The 12,657-nt window shown below is 64.9% G+C and overlaps 3 protein-coding genes across 3 annotated transcripts; 2 read left to right on the top strand and 1 right to left on the bottom strand.

Moving 5' to 3' along the window:
* Window positions 1–10: 10 nt before the first annotated feature.
* AMSG_06323 (uncharacterized protein) lies at window positions 11–2,295 on the top strand (the record flags this gene model as incomplete). Its single annotated transcript, XM_013901564.1, has 2 exons — window positions 11–22; window positions 235–2,295. 2 exons carry the CDS (start codon window positions 11–13, stop codon window positions 2,125–2,127), a joined length of 1,905 nt encoding a protein of 634 aa, XP_013757018.1. The 3' UTR covers window positions 2,128–2,295.
* AMSG_06322 (uncharacterized protein) lies at window positions 2,202–6,380 on the bottom strand (the record flags this gene model as incomplete). The annotated part of the gene is made up of 2 exons (XM_013901563.1): window positions 2,202–5,122; window positions 5,231–6,380. 2 exons carry the CDS (start codon window positions 6,378–6,380, stop codon window positions 2,202–2,204), a joined length of 4,071 nt encoding a protein of 1,356 aa, XP_013757017.1.
* Window positions 6,381–6,811: 431 nt separating this feature from the next.
* AMSG_11968 (uncharacterized protein) lies at window positions 6,812–11,868 on the top strand. Its single transcript, XM_013901671.1, has 3 exons — window positions 6,812–6,922; window positions 7,206–10,792; window positions 10,816–11,868. The coding sequence occupies exons 1-3, from the start codon at window positions 6,856–6,858 to the stop codon at window positions 11,689–11,691; spliced, it is 4,530 nt and encodes a 1,509-aa protein (XP_013757125.1). The 5' UTR covers window positions 6,812–6,855; the 3' UTR covers window positions 11,692–11,868.
* The last annotated feature ends 789 nt before the right edge of the window (window positions 11,869–12,657 follow it).

The raw sequence follows: 12,657 nt of genomic DNA, 5'->3' as shown, positions 1-12,657 counted from the left end.
CCATTCACTCATGTATCCCCCTGTCGCCCCCCCCCCCCCCCCCCCCCCCCCCCCCCCCTCCCCACATGCGCTGTCAATCCGAGTGAATGGGTGGTTTGCGTGATGACCGTGTTCGGCTGCTCATTGGCTTTCGGATGGCAATGCGAGAGGGAGAGAGACACCCATCTTCCTTAGGACATGTCAGGGGGCAAGCTGAGCTTGTCACCGTTGCGAGGCCCTGTGTACCACTCGCAGGTGGCGGCTGCCGCCGAGGTCCTGGCCGAGACGGCTCTGTCGCGGTCGACGGCCATGCGGCCGTTGCTCCTCTCGCAGCTGGCCTCGCAACTGGAAACGGCGTCGTCCGAAGCGGCGTCCAAGGCGGCGTCGGAGAGCGTGCGGAGAGTAGGACTGGAGGCAGCGCTGGCCGAGGCCAAGGCCTCCATTCGCGAGTTGCAGGCGCAACTGCGGTCGGAGCGGATCGCGGTTGGCGAGGCAACGGCCCGGGCGAGAGCCCACGTCGCACGCGAGACCGAGGAGCTGCGGGCGTTGGTGGCGTCGCTGGAGGAGCAGCGACATGCGGCCGAGCTGGCGCTCCAGACGGCACGCAACCGCGACGCAGCGTATCGGGCGCGCGCAGAGTCGATGATCGCGGCCATGGAGGTCGAGGTCCAAGGCCTGCGCGCCCTTGTCACTCCTTTGGACGACTCGTTTGCGTCGACGTCGTCGACCAGGGAGGTCCAGGCGAAGGCACAGATTGCGGCGCTCACTTCTGAGCTTGCGGATGCGCGTGTGCTAATTGAGGACTTGCGGGTCGAGGCGACGGTGGAGGCTGCACAGGCGCAGGGCTCGCAGGCCGCCGCCGAGGCTGCGGCATCACAGCGCAAGCTCCAGCTCAACGCACAGGGCCTTTCGATGACGGACCTGGAGGCGTCGCTCGCAGCGGCTCACGCGCGGACGGATGCACTGTCGGAGGAACTGGCAGCGTCGCGGGAGGCAGAGGCTCTACTCACTGACGAGGTGACGCGGCTGCAGGCGCAGGTGAAGCGAACCGAAGGCACGGCGCTCGCGCGGCTCTCCTCGTCGATCAGCGCTGAGCTGAAGCGCGAGGCTGCCGCCGACGCGCTCACAGCACGGCTACTGGACGAACTCGAGAGCGAGCGTAAGGCGCGCGAGGCGGTGGTTCTCGAGCTCGCGGCTGTCAAGTATTCGGACCTCCAGGGGACCGGTGAGGAGCGGCTAGAGACGGTCGAGCTGGTGGAGCGGCTCAAAGAGCAGGTAGCCAGCCTGGAGGGTGCCAACGCGCGGCTGCAACTTCAGCTCGAGCAGCGAACGCCTGCACCAGGCACTCCGCGCGGGATGGCGTCAAGCCCCGACCTCCGTCGCGAGCCGTCACAAGGTCTTGCCTCGCGCGACTACCAGACTGCAGTTGAGCGGGCACAGGCGGCGGAGCAGGCGGCGGCGACGGCATCTGCCGAAGCTGCGCAGTGGAAGGCCAAGTACGACGCGGCAAACAAGGCGTTCAAGCACGAGGCGCGGCTCTCGTCAGATGAGGGCCGGCAGATGGAGACCACAATGGCGAGCCTGACCGCCAAGGTCGAGTCGCTCAACGAGCAGCTGGCGTCCAAGAACGATGCGCTGGCGCAAGCGCTGGCGGCGCAGGCAAAGATAATGGAGCAAGTGGCGGCAAAGACCGAGGCGGTTGCTCGACTCGAGCGCGAGCTTGATGACGTGCGCGCCTCATCGCAGTCCGAGGCCGAAGTCCAGCGACTGGAGGCACTGGTGGAGAAGGCGACGACACGGCTTGCCACGCTCCAGAAGAATCAGGCGAACATGCTCGCCGAGAAGGATCGACAGCTTGGCAAGCTCAAGAAGGAGCTCTCACGAGTCAAGGCTGCACTCAAGGCCGCACAGGAGGCGCAGTCATCGCTCGACGCCAACGCCCAGGCCGAGCTCGATTCGCTCCGCAAGTCGGTTGCTGCGCTTCAGGCCGAGGTTGGTGAGAAAGACGCCAAAATATCGGCGCTCGAGGACGATATGGCGCTCCTGCTGGAAGAGAACGAGGCGCTGGAGGCCAGGGCCGCTGCCGCCGAGGCTGACTGGATCGACGCCGAGGACCGGATCGAAGCGCTGCTAGCTGAGCAGCGGTAGACAGAAGCGTGTGCGTGATGAGGTGCCGTGCGACTGCAATAAGCACAAAACTGAGAACTTTACTTCTCTCCGGTCTACTGGAGGTAGTTGAGCGGAAGAGCGCCGGTAGCACCGGTGGCAATGTTGCGGGCACTGCACCACCCGTCGTCAAACTCCTCGAGCACCTCGACCTGATCGCCGGCTGCACAGGCGAGCTCGTCTGCGGCGGTTCCGGCAAAGGCGTAGAGAAGGGTGCGATGGGTGGCGACCGTGGCCGGCGCCGGCGGCGGAGGCAGCGACGGGGCGGCCGGCGGCGGGAGCGTCGGGGCCTTGCCCTCCGACTCTGGCATCGCGTCAGTCGGCGCGATACCCCACGCCACGAGTTCCAGAGCGGCAGCGTCTGAGTCGCGGGCGGCGGCAGCACGAGCGCGGCGGCGGCGGGATCGGACAAGCACGGCCAGGGCGATGACGGCCACCGCAATGAGCGCAAAGCCCGACCCGGCAACCGTCACATACGTAGCGGTCGGCGACATGACCGGTGTCGACTTGGACTGGACCGACGCACCCTGTTGCGCGCCGGCACCACCAGTCGGGCCTGTTACCGCCAGCGGGTTCGACGTGTCGCACGCACCCTGCGAGTAGTCGACCGCGCCGATGTCGTGCGGCGAGCTCCGGGAGCGCCGGCAAAAGTCGTTGGTGACCTGCGACAGCGAAACGCCAGCATTGATAAAGTTCGACCGCTGCGACGAGTCGCCAGAGAGACGGAAGTCGCCGCTGTCAGGATCAACAAAGGCACTGCGGGCGGCAGCAACGGTGGTGAGCCAGTTGGAGCCACTGGTCGACGAGCCGCCGTTGCGGTCAGAGATGTCGCCGCCGGCGATGATGTTGTTGCGGATGTCGGCGGTCGAGGTGTCGAACCGCACGTCGATGCCGTCGGTGTTGTACAGGATGTTGTTGTAGATCTTGGTGTCGCGCGCCTCGTTGAGGTAGATGCCGATGGCGGCGCAGTTGATGATCACGTTGTTGCGCATGATGCCGCGGCGGTGCTCCGGGTTGCATGTCCCCTGCCCGCACACCGAGTCTGGCGACGTGCCGCCGCCGCCAAACGAAATACCGATGCGCACGCCGCCCGAGTGGAGGACCGAGCAGGCGATGAGGTTGCCCTCGTAGATGCCGTCGGCGCCGTTGGACTTCATGAACGTCTGGTACGAGATGGTGTTGCCGCCGTCCTTCCACGCATCGTGGAAGTAGTTGTTGCGGACAATCCACCGCTCGCCACCATCGATGTTGGCCGGGGTGACCGGCGCTGAGGTCCGGCGCCCGCCAGTGTTGTAGAACTCGTTGTGCTCGAGGAGACAATCGTCAGGGAACTGGCCACTCCCGATGTTCGACTTGATCTGGGCGTTAAAGTCGCGGATGACGCAGCGGCGCATGACGAAAAAGTCAGCGTCGCCCTGGACGTGGAACGCGTGCTCGCAGTAGTTGTGGTTGGAGCAGGTGCCGGTGATGTCGAGGTCCTCGAAAATCCAGTGCTTGGCGGTGACCACAAAACCCTCGACGTAGTTGGACGAATGCGAAAAGTAGAGCTTGTGGCCAGGGAGGCCGCGGACGGTGATCGGGTTCGACGACGTGCCCGAGCGCGAGCACGAGATGCGACGAAGCGAGTTGAAGGTGATCGAGCCCGAGATGCCGATGACGTCGCCCGGCGAGGCGTTGGCGATGGCGTTGGTGAGCGCAGACGCAGAGCTCACGGTGACGGTGACCGGGGGCGGGGCGGGGCCAGGGCCTGGTGCCGGGGTCGGTGTCGGAGCTGGAGTCGGTGTCGGGGCCGGGGTGGACGGCGATGACGAAACCGACCAGTTGAGAACAAAGCCGTTGCCGCTGGTGGAGCCATCCGAGGTGAACCGGATGTTGCCGTTGCCAGGGATCGAGGCAATGGTCGGGATCGAAGTGCCCGAGTACTGCTGGCCGGTGGAGAGGGTCAGGAAGTCGTAGTTGGCTTCGGTGTTGAACTCGGTGGCGGTGAACGAGATCGTGGCCCCAGCCGGAAACTGGAAGTCCCAGGTGCAGTCACGGTTGTTGCCGTAGTAGTAGGTGGTCGAGAACGGCGTCGGCATCGAGATGGTGCCCGATGTGCCCGAGTTGATGACAGTGGTACCGGAGCACATGACCGGTCCCGGGCTCGGAGTGGGAGCCGGGGTCGGGGCAGGAGTTGGCGCCGGGGTGGCGCCGGTCACAGTCCAGTCAACGACGACGCCAGCCTCGGCGGTGTTGCCATCGCTCACAAAGCGGAAGGTGCCGTCGCCGCCGATTGTCGGCAGGGTTGTGGGCGAGCCGGTGTACTGCCACGACGACGGCGCCGAGTCCGTGAGGTAGACCCAGTCGTAATCGGGCTCAGTGTTGAAGTGAATGACGTTGAACGAGACCTGCGCCGAGAGCGGGTGGGTCCACGTCCAGCGACAGTCGAGGTTGTGGCCGTAGGTGCCGGCTGGGTCGTATGGGTCGGGGATCGAGATCCGGCCCGAGGTACCCGAGAGCAAGACCGTACCGGAGCAGGGAGTGCCTGGGGTGGGGGTGGGAGCCGGAGTTGGAGCCGGGGTGGGAGCCGGAGTCGGGGCCGGGGTCGGGGCCGGAGTCGGGGCCGGAGTCGGGGCCGGGGTTGGGGCCGGGGTCGGGGCCGGGGTGGGTGCAGGCGTCAGCGACCAGTCGAGGACAAAGCCGTTGCCGCTGGTGGAGCCATCCGAGGTGAACCGGATGTTGCCGTTGCCAGGGATCGAGGCAATGGTCGGGATCGAAGTGCCCGAGTACTGCTGGCCGGTGGAGAGGGTCAGGAAGTCGTAGTTGGCTTCGGTGTTGAACTCGGTGGCGGTGAACGAGATCGTGGCCCCAGCCGGAAACTGGAAGTCCCAGGTGCAGTCACGGTTGTTGCCGTAGTAGTAGGTGGTCGAGAACGGCGTCGGCATCGAGATGGTGCCCGATGTGCCCGAGTTGATGACGGAGGTACCGGAGCACATGACTGGTCCCGGGGTCGGGGCCGGGGTCGGGGTCGGGGCCGGGGTCGGGGTCGGGGCGGGGGTCGGAGATGGCGTCCCGCCGCCGACTGCCAGCGGATCCGAAGTGTCACACGAGCCCTGCGAGTAGTCGACCGCGCCGATGTCGTGCGGCGAGCTCCGGGAGCGCCGGCAAAAGTCGTTGGTGACCTGCGACAGCGAAACGCCAGCGTTGATAAAGTTCGACCGCTGCGACGAGTCGCCGGAGAGACGGAAGTCGCCGCCTGCGGCATCGACAAAGGCAGAGGCAGCCACGGCAGTGCTGGTGAGCCAGTTGGAGCCACTGGTCGACGAGCCGCCGTCGCGGTCAGAGATGTCGCCGCCGGCGATGATGTTGTTGCGGATGTCGGCGGTCGAGGTTGCGAACCGCACGTCGATGCCGTCGGTGTTGTACAGGATGTTGTTGTAGATCTTGGTGTCGCGCGCCTCGTTGAGGTAGATGCCGATGGCGGCGCAGTTGATGATCACGTTGTTGCGCATGATGCCGCGGCGGTGCTCCGGGTTGCATGTCCCCTGCCCGCACACCGAGTCTGGCGACGTGCCGCCGCCGCCAAACGAAATACCGATGCGCACGCCGCCCGAGTGGAGGACCGAGCAGGCGATGAGGTTGCCCTCGTAGATGCCGTCGGCGCCGTTGGACTTCATGAACGTCTGGTACGAGATGGTGTTGCCGCCGTCCTTCCACGCATCGTGGAAGTAGTTGTTGCGGACAATCCACCGCTCGCCACCATCGATGTTGGCCGGGGTGACCGGCGCTGAGGTCCGGCGCCCGCCGGTGTTGTAGAACTCGTTGTGCTCGAGGAGACAATCGTCAGGGAACTGGCCACCCCCGATGTTCGACTTGATCTGGGCGTTAAAGTCGCGGATGACGCAGCGGCGCATGACGAAAAAGTCAGCGTCGCCCTGGACGTGGAACGCGTGCTCGCAGTAGTTGTGGTTGGAGCAGGTGCCGGTGATGTCGAGGTCCTCGAAAATCCAATGCTTGCCAGTAACCACAAAACCCTCGACGTAGTTGGAGGAGTGGGTCCAGGTCATGGTCGAGCCAGGCAGGCCACGGACGGTGATAGGGTTGGAGGCCGTACCATCGACGTCACATGTCAGCCGAGTCACTCCAGCGTAGTTGAACGAGGCACCAGCCGCCAACTCGATAGTGTCTCCGGGGGAGACCGAGTTGATGGCGTTGGTCAGTTGCGAAGTGGTCGAAACGGAAATAGTTGCTGCCATGGCAGCACGCGCGGCTAGCGTCAGCATAAGCAGACAAGCCAAGGCCGCGAAAAGCGTGGGACGGAGCATGGTCTCTGCAACGGGTCAACCACACACGTGAGTCAGCGCACTTCCTCTCCCTCCCCACGCAATGACCCATGCCCTTCAGACGTGGCACCCCCTCCATACACATACTCTATGTCACAATGTGAGAGAAGCGAATACTCGCGGCGAAGCCCTTGTTCAGAGTGCTCTTGCCGCAAAATGTCTGTCCGTGCCTCTCCTTTGCTGCTCACAGCAATTTTCGTCTCGTGCTGCCCACCAACAAACCAGCACCAATCAACAATCGTAATTCGACAAGCAGCACACAATTTTTTTGTGGCGGGCCAACGAGCCAGCAGCGCAGCCTTTGAGCCAGCCACACCGCCAGCGCAACCCGCTCACACGCCACTGTCTCTCCTGCCCGAGTCTAGGGGAGGGAGAGAGAGAGGGTGAGATGGCGGCGTCGCTGTTTGACGAGCCCAAGTCTAGTTTGTTTGGAGACGACGACGATGACGACATGTGTATGTACCCCATGACCTTCTCTTCCACTACATCCTTGTCGCGTGTGTGTGTGTGTGTGCGTGTGTGTGTGTGTGTGTGTGTGTGTGTGTGTGTGTGTGCGCGTGTGTGTGCCGGGTGCCCTGTGTCGGCTGCGTGACTTGAGGGAAAATTCGCTCCGAGGGCCGACGGCTGGTGGACGGGTGTGAGCCTGTGTCACGCGCATGCCGGGGGGCGTGAGAAGAGGAGGTACTCATGAAAGGGCTGGTGGGGTATGTGCGTGTGTGTGTGTGGTGGTGGGGGTAGCGCTGTTCTCCGGTGGAAGTAAGAGCAAAACGGCGAGCTCAGGTGGTGCCAAGACCAAGGCCAAGACGGGCGGTGCGGCGGCTTCGATGGGCTCCTCGGGCGCTGCTTCCACTGGCAAGGCGGGAGGAGGTGGGAAGAGTGCAAAGGTGAGCAAGGTCAAGGTTGATGATGATCCGCTCAATGATCCGCTCAGCGATCCGCTCAATGATCCGCTCAGTGGCGGAGGCGGAGGCGGAGGCGGAGGCGGAAAGAAGAAGGGCAAGAAGTCGACCAAGAAGAAGGGTGGCAAGGGCGGGAAGAAGTCGACCAAGAAGGGCGGCAAGGGCAAAACGTCGACCAAGAAGGGTGCAGCTGCAAAGTCGGCAAACGCCTCAGATGGTGCGTCGAGCGCAAAGACCAAGACCAAGACCGAGGCCAAGACCAAGACCAAGACGAGCAGAAGTACCGCGAGTGCGGCTGCATCGATGTTTGGCGGAGATGACGACGATGACGACGACGTGCTGTTTGGTGGCGGCAAGGCCAAGACGAGCAAGAGTTCAGCGACTCCAACCGCGGCTGCGTCAATGTTTGGCGGGGACGAAGAAGACGACGATGACCTGTTTGGCGGCGGCAAGGCGTCAGCCAAGGCTAAGACCAAGACCAAGACCAAGACCAAGACCAAGACCAAGACCAAGACAGGCAAGTCTGCAGCCGACGATGAGGACATGTTTGGCTCGACTGGCAAGTCGACGCTGTTCGGCGACGGTGACGACGACGATACGTCGCTGTTTGCTAGTGCACCGGCCGAGGCCAAGGCTGAACCTCAGCCCGAAGCCAAGGCGAGCAAAAAGAAGTCGACCAAGAAGAAGGGCGGCAAAAAGTCGACCAAGAAGAGCGGCAAAAAGTCTGTCAAGAAGAAAAAGTCTGTCAAGAAGAGTACCAAGAAGAAGCCTGCGACGCGGACGCCAGCTCATGGAGCGACGCCGCCGCCGGGTGCGTTTTCCGGCTTTATGGATAACGATGACGATCTGGGTGGCGATCCATTTGCGGCGTTTGCCTCACTCGGCGGCGGCGCCGACGCCAGCTCGATGTTCGGCGCACCTGGGGCGGCCAAGTCCAAGCCCAAGCCGGCGGCGCCGGCGTTTTCCAACTTTGCTGGCTTTGCTGACGACGACGACGACGACATCTTTGGTGCCGGAGGCGACGATCCGTGGGGCGGCTCATCGGTCTTTGGCGCGCCGGTGACCAAGGCCGCCAAGCCTGAGCCTGAGCCTGAGCCTGAGCCCGAGCCCGAGCCCGAGTCTGAACCCGAGCCTGAGCCCGAGCCTGAGCCAAGATCTGAGCTGCAGCGCGGCGGAGCAACTGACGGCGCTGTCGAGACCGGCTCGGACAAGTCCGACGGCGGCGACGACCTGTTCACCACTGACGGCGACACCTCGGTTGATGCCGGCGCGCGGTCGGTGCGGTTCAACGATGAGGTTGACGTCAAGTCGGTCCCGGCACGGGCAGACGTGTCCGACTCGCGGAGCGGGTCGGGCTCGGGCTCGGGCTCGGGCCGGATGCCGGCTCAGGAGCCAATTTCGGCTTCGCAAGAGCGTGGCCGCGACCATGCCACCTCGCGGAGCTCGCGAAGCGGCCAGCGTGACGATGTGCGCCCGAGCGAGCGGCGCGAGCGCAGCAGCCGAAGCGGGCGTAGCAGCCGGAGCAGGCGCTCTGGGCGTTCTGGGCGTTCTGGGCGTTTTGGGCGGTCGAGCCGTTCTGGGCGGTCGGGCCGTTCCTCGCGTTCTGGGCGTCGGTCGCGCCGGTCTCGGCGAGCGTCGTACTCGTACTCTGACTCGGGCTCGCCGCGCGGACGGCGGGGAAGCTCGCGGCGGTATGTGGCGGGCGGTGGTGGAGGCATGATGCCTTTGATCCTGCCCGCGGTGGTTGTGCGCCCGGACGCAATGGCTGTGGTCGGTGGGTCGCTCCCGCCTGTGCGGCCAGTCATTCCTATGCCGGTGGTGAGCGGGTTGCCGCCGTTGTCGGACGATCTGCATCCGCCGCCACCGGAGATGCTTGTCGTGGATGACGACGACGGGCCGCCGCCGCCGCCGCCCGAGGTGCTCGCGCACCTGCCAACCATGCCGGAGGACTCTGCACGGGTCAAGCAGCTGGAAGGCCTGGTGCACGACCTGGTGCACGACCTCAGCACCGCTGCCGAGGTAGTCCAGTCTGCCAAGTCTGCCAAGGAGCTCGAGCTTGAGGCCATTGAGGCCGAGCTCGAGGCTGAGCGTTCGCTGCGACGCGAGCTCGAGGCCGAGCTGGAAGACGGGGGCCGGTCGTCGCGGCGGTCGCGGCGGGCCCGACGGAGCAAGGCCTTTTCCGTCATGGACGACGAGGCCGAGGGCGATGGCTTCTACAATGACGGTGTCACCGCACCCATTGCGCTGCGGTTTGGTGGCGAGCGGAACATGGCGGTTGGCTCGGGCGGGGTGCTGAAGCGGATGTCGGACCAGGCTGAGCGCATCGAGCTCGAGCGGAAAAAGAAGCGCGAGGCGCTGCGGGCGCGGGTCGAGGCTGCGCGGGCCAAGGCCCGGGCCGACGGCACGCTCTCGCCAGTCGACGTTGACGTCGATGTCGGGCGACGACGTCGGCGCGGACACAGCGAGCGGAACCGCGGGCGTGGGCGCAGGCGCAGACGCAAGGGCCGGCGGCGCGGGCGGCATGGAAGCTCAAGCTCGACCGACTCGAGCAGCTCGAGCAGTGGCTCCAGCTCGAGCTCGAGCTCGAGTGTCAGCAGCTCGGACAGGGCGCGGTCCAAGTCCAAGAAGGCGCGGTCGAAGAAGGCGCGGTCGAAAATGGGCAAGGGCAAGGGCAAGGGCAAGGGTAAGGGTAAGGGCAAGGGCAAGGAGAAAGCTGGGCTCCGTGAGGATCCCGGCTCGGACTCGCTGTCACCGGGCGCTGCGCCGGTGGCGTTGTCATCGTCGTCGTCTTCGCCACCACCGCCGCCGCCCAAGTCGCCGCATCCACTCTCGGGCTCGGACTCGGGCTCGGGGCCGGGGCCGACCTTGGACTCGGGGGCGGACGGGACGTATGTGGGCGCGGCGGGATCCGACGAGCTGGGCTCGTACGAATACGCCAGCGAGTACACTCAGGAGTCGTTCTACTCTGAAGTGGAGGAGACTGTGGGTGGAGCGGTGCCGGACGGCAACTCATCGCTGTTTGATCCGTTTGGCGCGAGCGCGTTTGGAGGCTCGGTCTTTGCTGACGGCGGCGATGATGACCTGTTTGCGCAGTCGGACGACGAGTGGGACCCGTTCTCGGCCAAGGCGACGCCCTCGAGCGGACCCAAGACCGTCAAAGTCCGCAAGAAGAAGCACCGGATGGTGAAGAAGCGGGTGCGGACCGGTAAGCGCAAGCCTGTGGCCAAGGCCAAGGCCAAGGTCAAAGCCAAGGCCCAAACCAAGGATGTGGCGAAGCCAGCGCGCAAGTCAGGTGGCGTCACTGACAAGCCTGCGTTCTCATCTGAATCGGACGACGGGCCGTCACCACCGTTGCCGCCTGCCGACAGCGAGTCGGATGACGAGGCATCCAATGACTCGTTTACCCGCCGAGCCGCCGCCGCTAAGGTGGCCAAGGCCAAGACCAAAAGAAGGCCAAGGCCAAGGCGGAAGCCAAGGCCAAGGCCACGGCGGAAGCCAAGGCCAGGGCCAAGGCCGAGGCCAAGGAGAAGACCCGGACCAAGGCCAAGGCCAAGGCTGTGATGGAGAGCTCCGAGAGCGATGAAGCTGCGGCGCCCGAGGCACCAGCGCACAAGGGCAAAGGAAAGGGCAAGGGCAAGAGCAAGGGCAAGTCAAAGGCGAGCGGCGTCTTGGACTCGGATGATGGGCCGCCGCCGCCGCCTGTGGTCGAGTCGGGCAAGGGCAAGGGGAAGGGCAAGAAACGGCGGAAGCGCAAAGTGGTGGACAAGAGGGGTGGGCTGAGCGAGAGCAAGGCAGGCGGTGTGGCGGATGCCCCACCGCCGCCGCCGGACGCTTCCTCCTCGTCGTCGTCATCGTCGTCGGTCGTGTTGTCGTCTTCTTCATCGTCGTCGTCGTCTTCGTCGTCGTCTTCGTCGTCGTCTTCGTCGTCGTCTTCGTCGTCGTCTTCGTCGGTCTCGAGCGGTACGATCTCGTCGGACGAGCAGGTTCGACAAGGCGAGATCGAAAAGCTGCGAGCCGTGCCGCCCGAGCTGGCTGAGGCAAGGGTGGAGAAGCTGTCCAAGTTCGACGCACACGGCAAGGACTTGCCGCGGTACTGGCGGATGGGCCACGACGTCAAGGGCCGCGTCTTCTTCTACCACCGCAAGACGCAGGTGCGGACGTACCGTCACCCGGCGCAGGAGCGCAAGAAGCGCGTGGCGCGGTCGTTTGAGGAGCGCGACCGGATCGAGCGCGAGCACGCCGAGGCGCTGAAGCGCGGCGGTGGCAGGAAGCAGGACAAGGACCTGTTTGAGCGCGGCAAGAAGGAAGAGTGTGTGGTGATGTAGGAGCGCTGCAGCCAATGAGCAAAGGCAGCAAGGGCGAGAGAGCAAAGCCGCCTTGATTTACATGTGCGTTACGTCGACGCCTGTTTCTCCTCCTTCTGCTTCTGCTTCTGCTTGCGAGCAAGTAGCTTTGCGCGACGGGCGGCCATGGCGGCCTTGCGCTTTGCGCGGCGGGCGGCCTTGGCAGCAGCAGCCTCGGGCGAGAGTGCCGAGGCCTTTGCGGCGTCGGCGTCGTAGTAGTTTGCCCACGGCCCCGATGGCAGCTCTGCGTAGTAGTCCATGGGGTAGTTGGGCTTCCACGCCGTGGCGCCAAGGGCGACGGCGGCCTCGTACGGGTTGAGCAGCGGGGCGGCAGTAAAGGCCTCGCCCCAGTCGATGGAGAGGCGCGGGCAGGCAACCTGGATCCAGGCGCCGACGGCAGACATGGACGCAAGCTTGTCGGGGAAGATCTCTGAGAGGAGAAGGACAACAAAGGTCTTGCCTGCTCCGGTGAGAAGGCCCTTGAGGTAGTCGAGAATGGCCGGCGAGCCCTGGCGGCCGAGGGTGCCGAGAATGAGGCCGTAGACCTGAGCGTTGGCGGCGGCGGCGATGGCCGACTGCCGGACGGCCATCATGTCGCCGTGGGCATACGACTCGGCGGTGATGCGCTTGGTGAACGGGTCGTACTGGTAGGCCGGAAGCGTCGGGTTGGCAATCATGATCGACTCGAGGTGGAAGCGCCCATCGGCGAGGTAGACGATGCCCTCGACGTCGGTAGCAAGCTTGGGCGAGGTGCAGCCGAGAATCTCGCCGGGGGAGAGCGGCTTGGCCTGCGGGACAAAGAGCTGACTAAAGCCGTGGATGTCCTGAAGGGCCACGACGGCGGCCTTGAGCGAGGAAACAAACTGGATGGTGGCAACGAGCGCGAGCTTGGCCGACGGGGCAAAGTTGGCGACGACGGTGGCCACAAAGTGGTCGACGTTAATGCCG

The sequence above is a fragment of the Thecamonas trahens genome, assembly GCF_000142905.1.
Source record: "Thecamonas trahens ATCC 50062 unplaced genomic scaffold supercont1.28, whole genome shotgun sequence".
Classification (NCBI taxonomy): Eukaryota; order Apusomonadida; family Apusomonadidae; genus Thecamonas; species Thecamonas trahens.
Note: the sequence above shows the minus strand (reverse complement) of the source record. Positions and strands in the feature narration are given on the sequence as shown.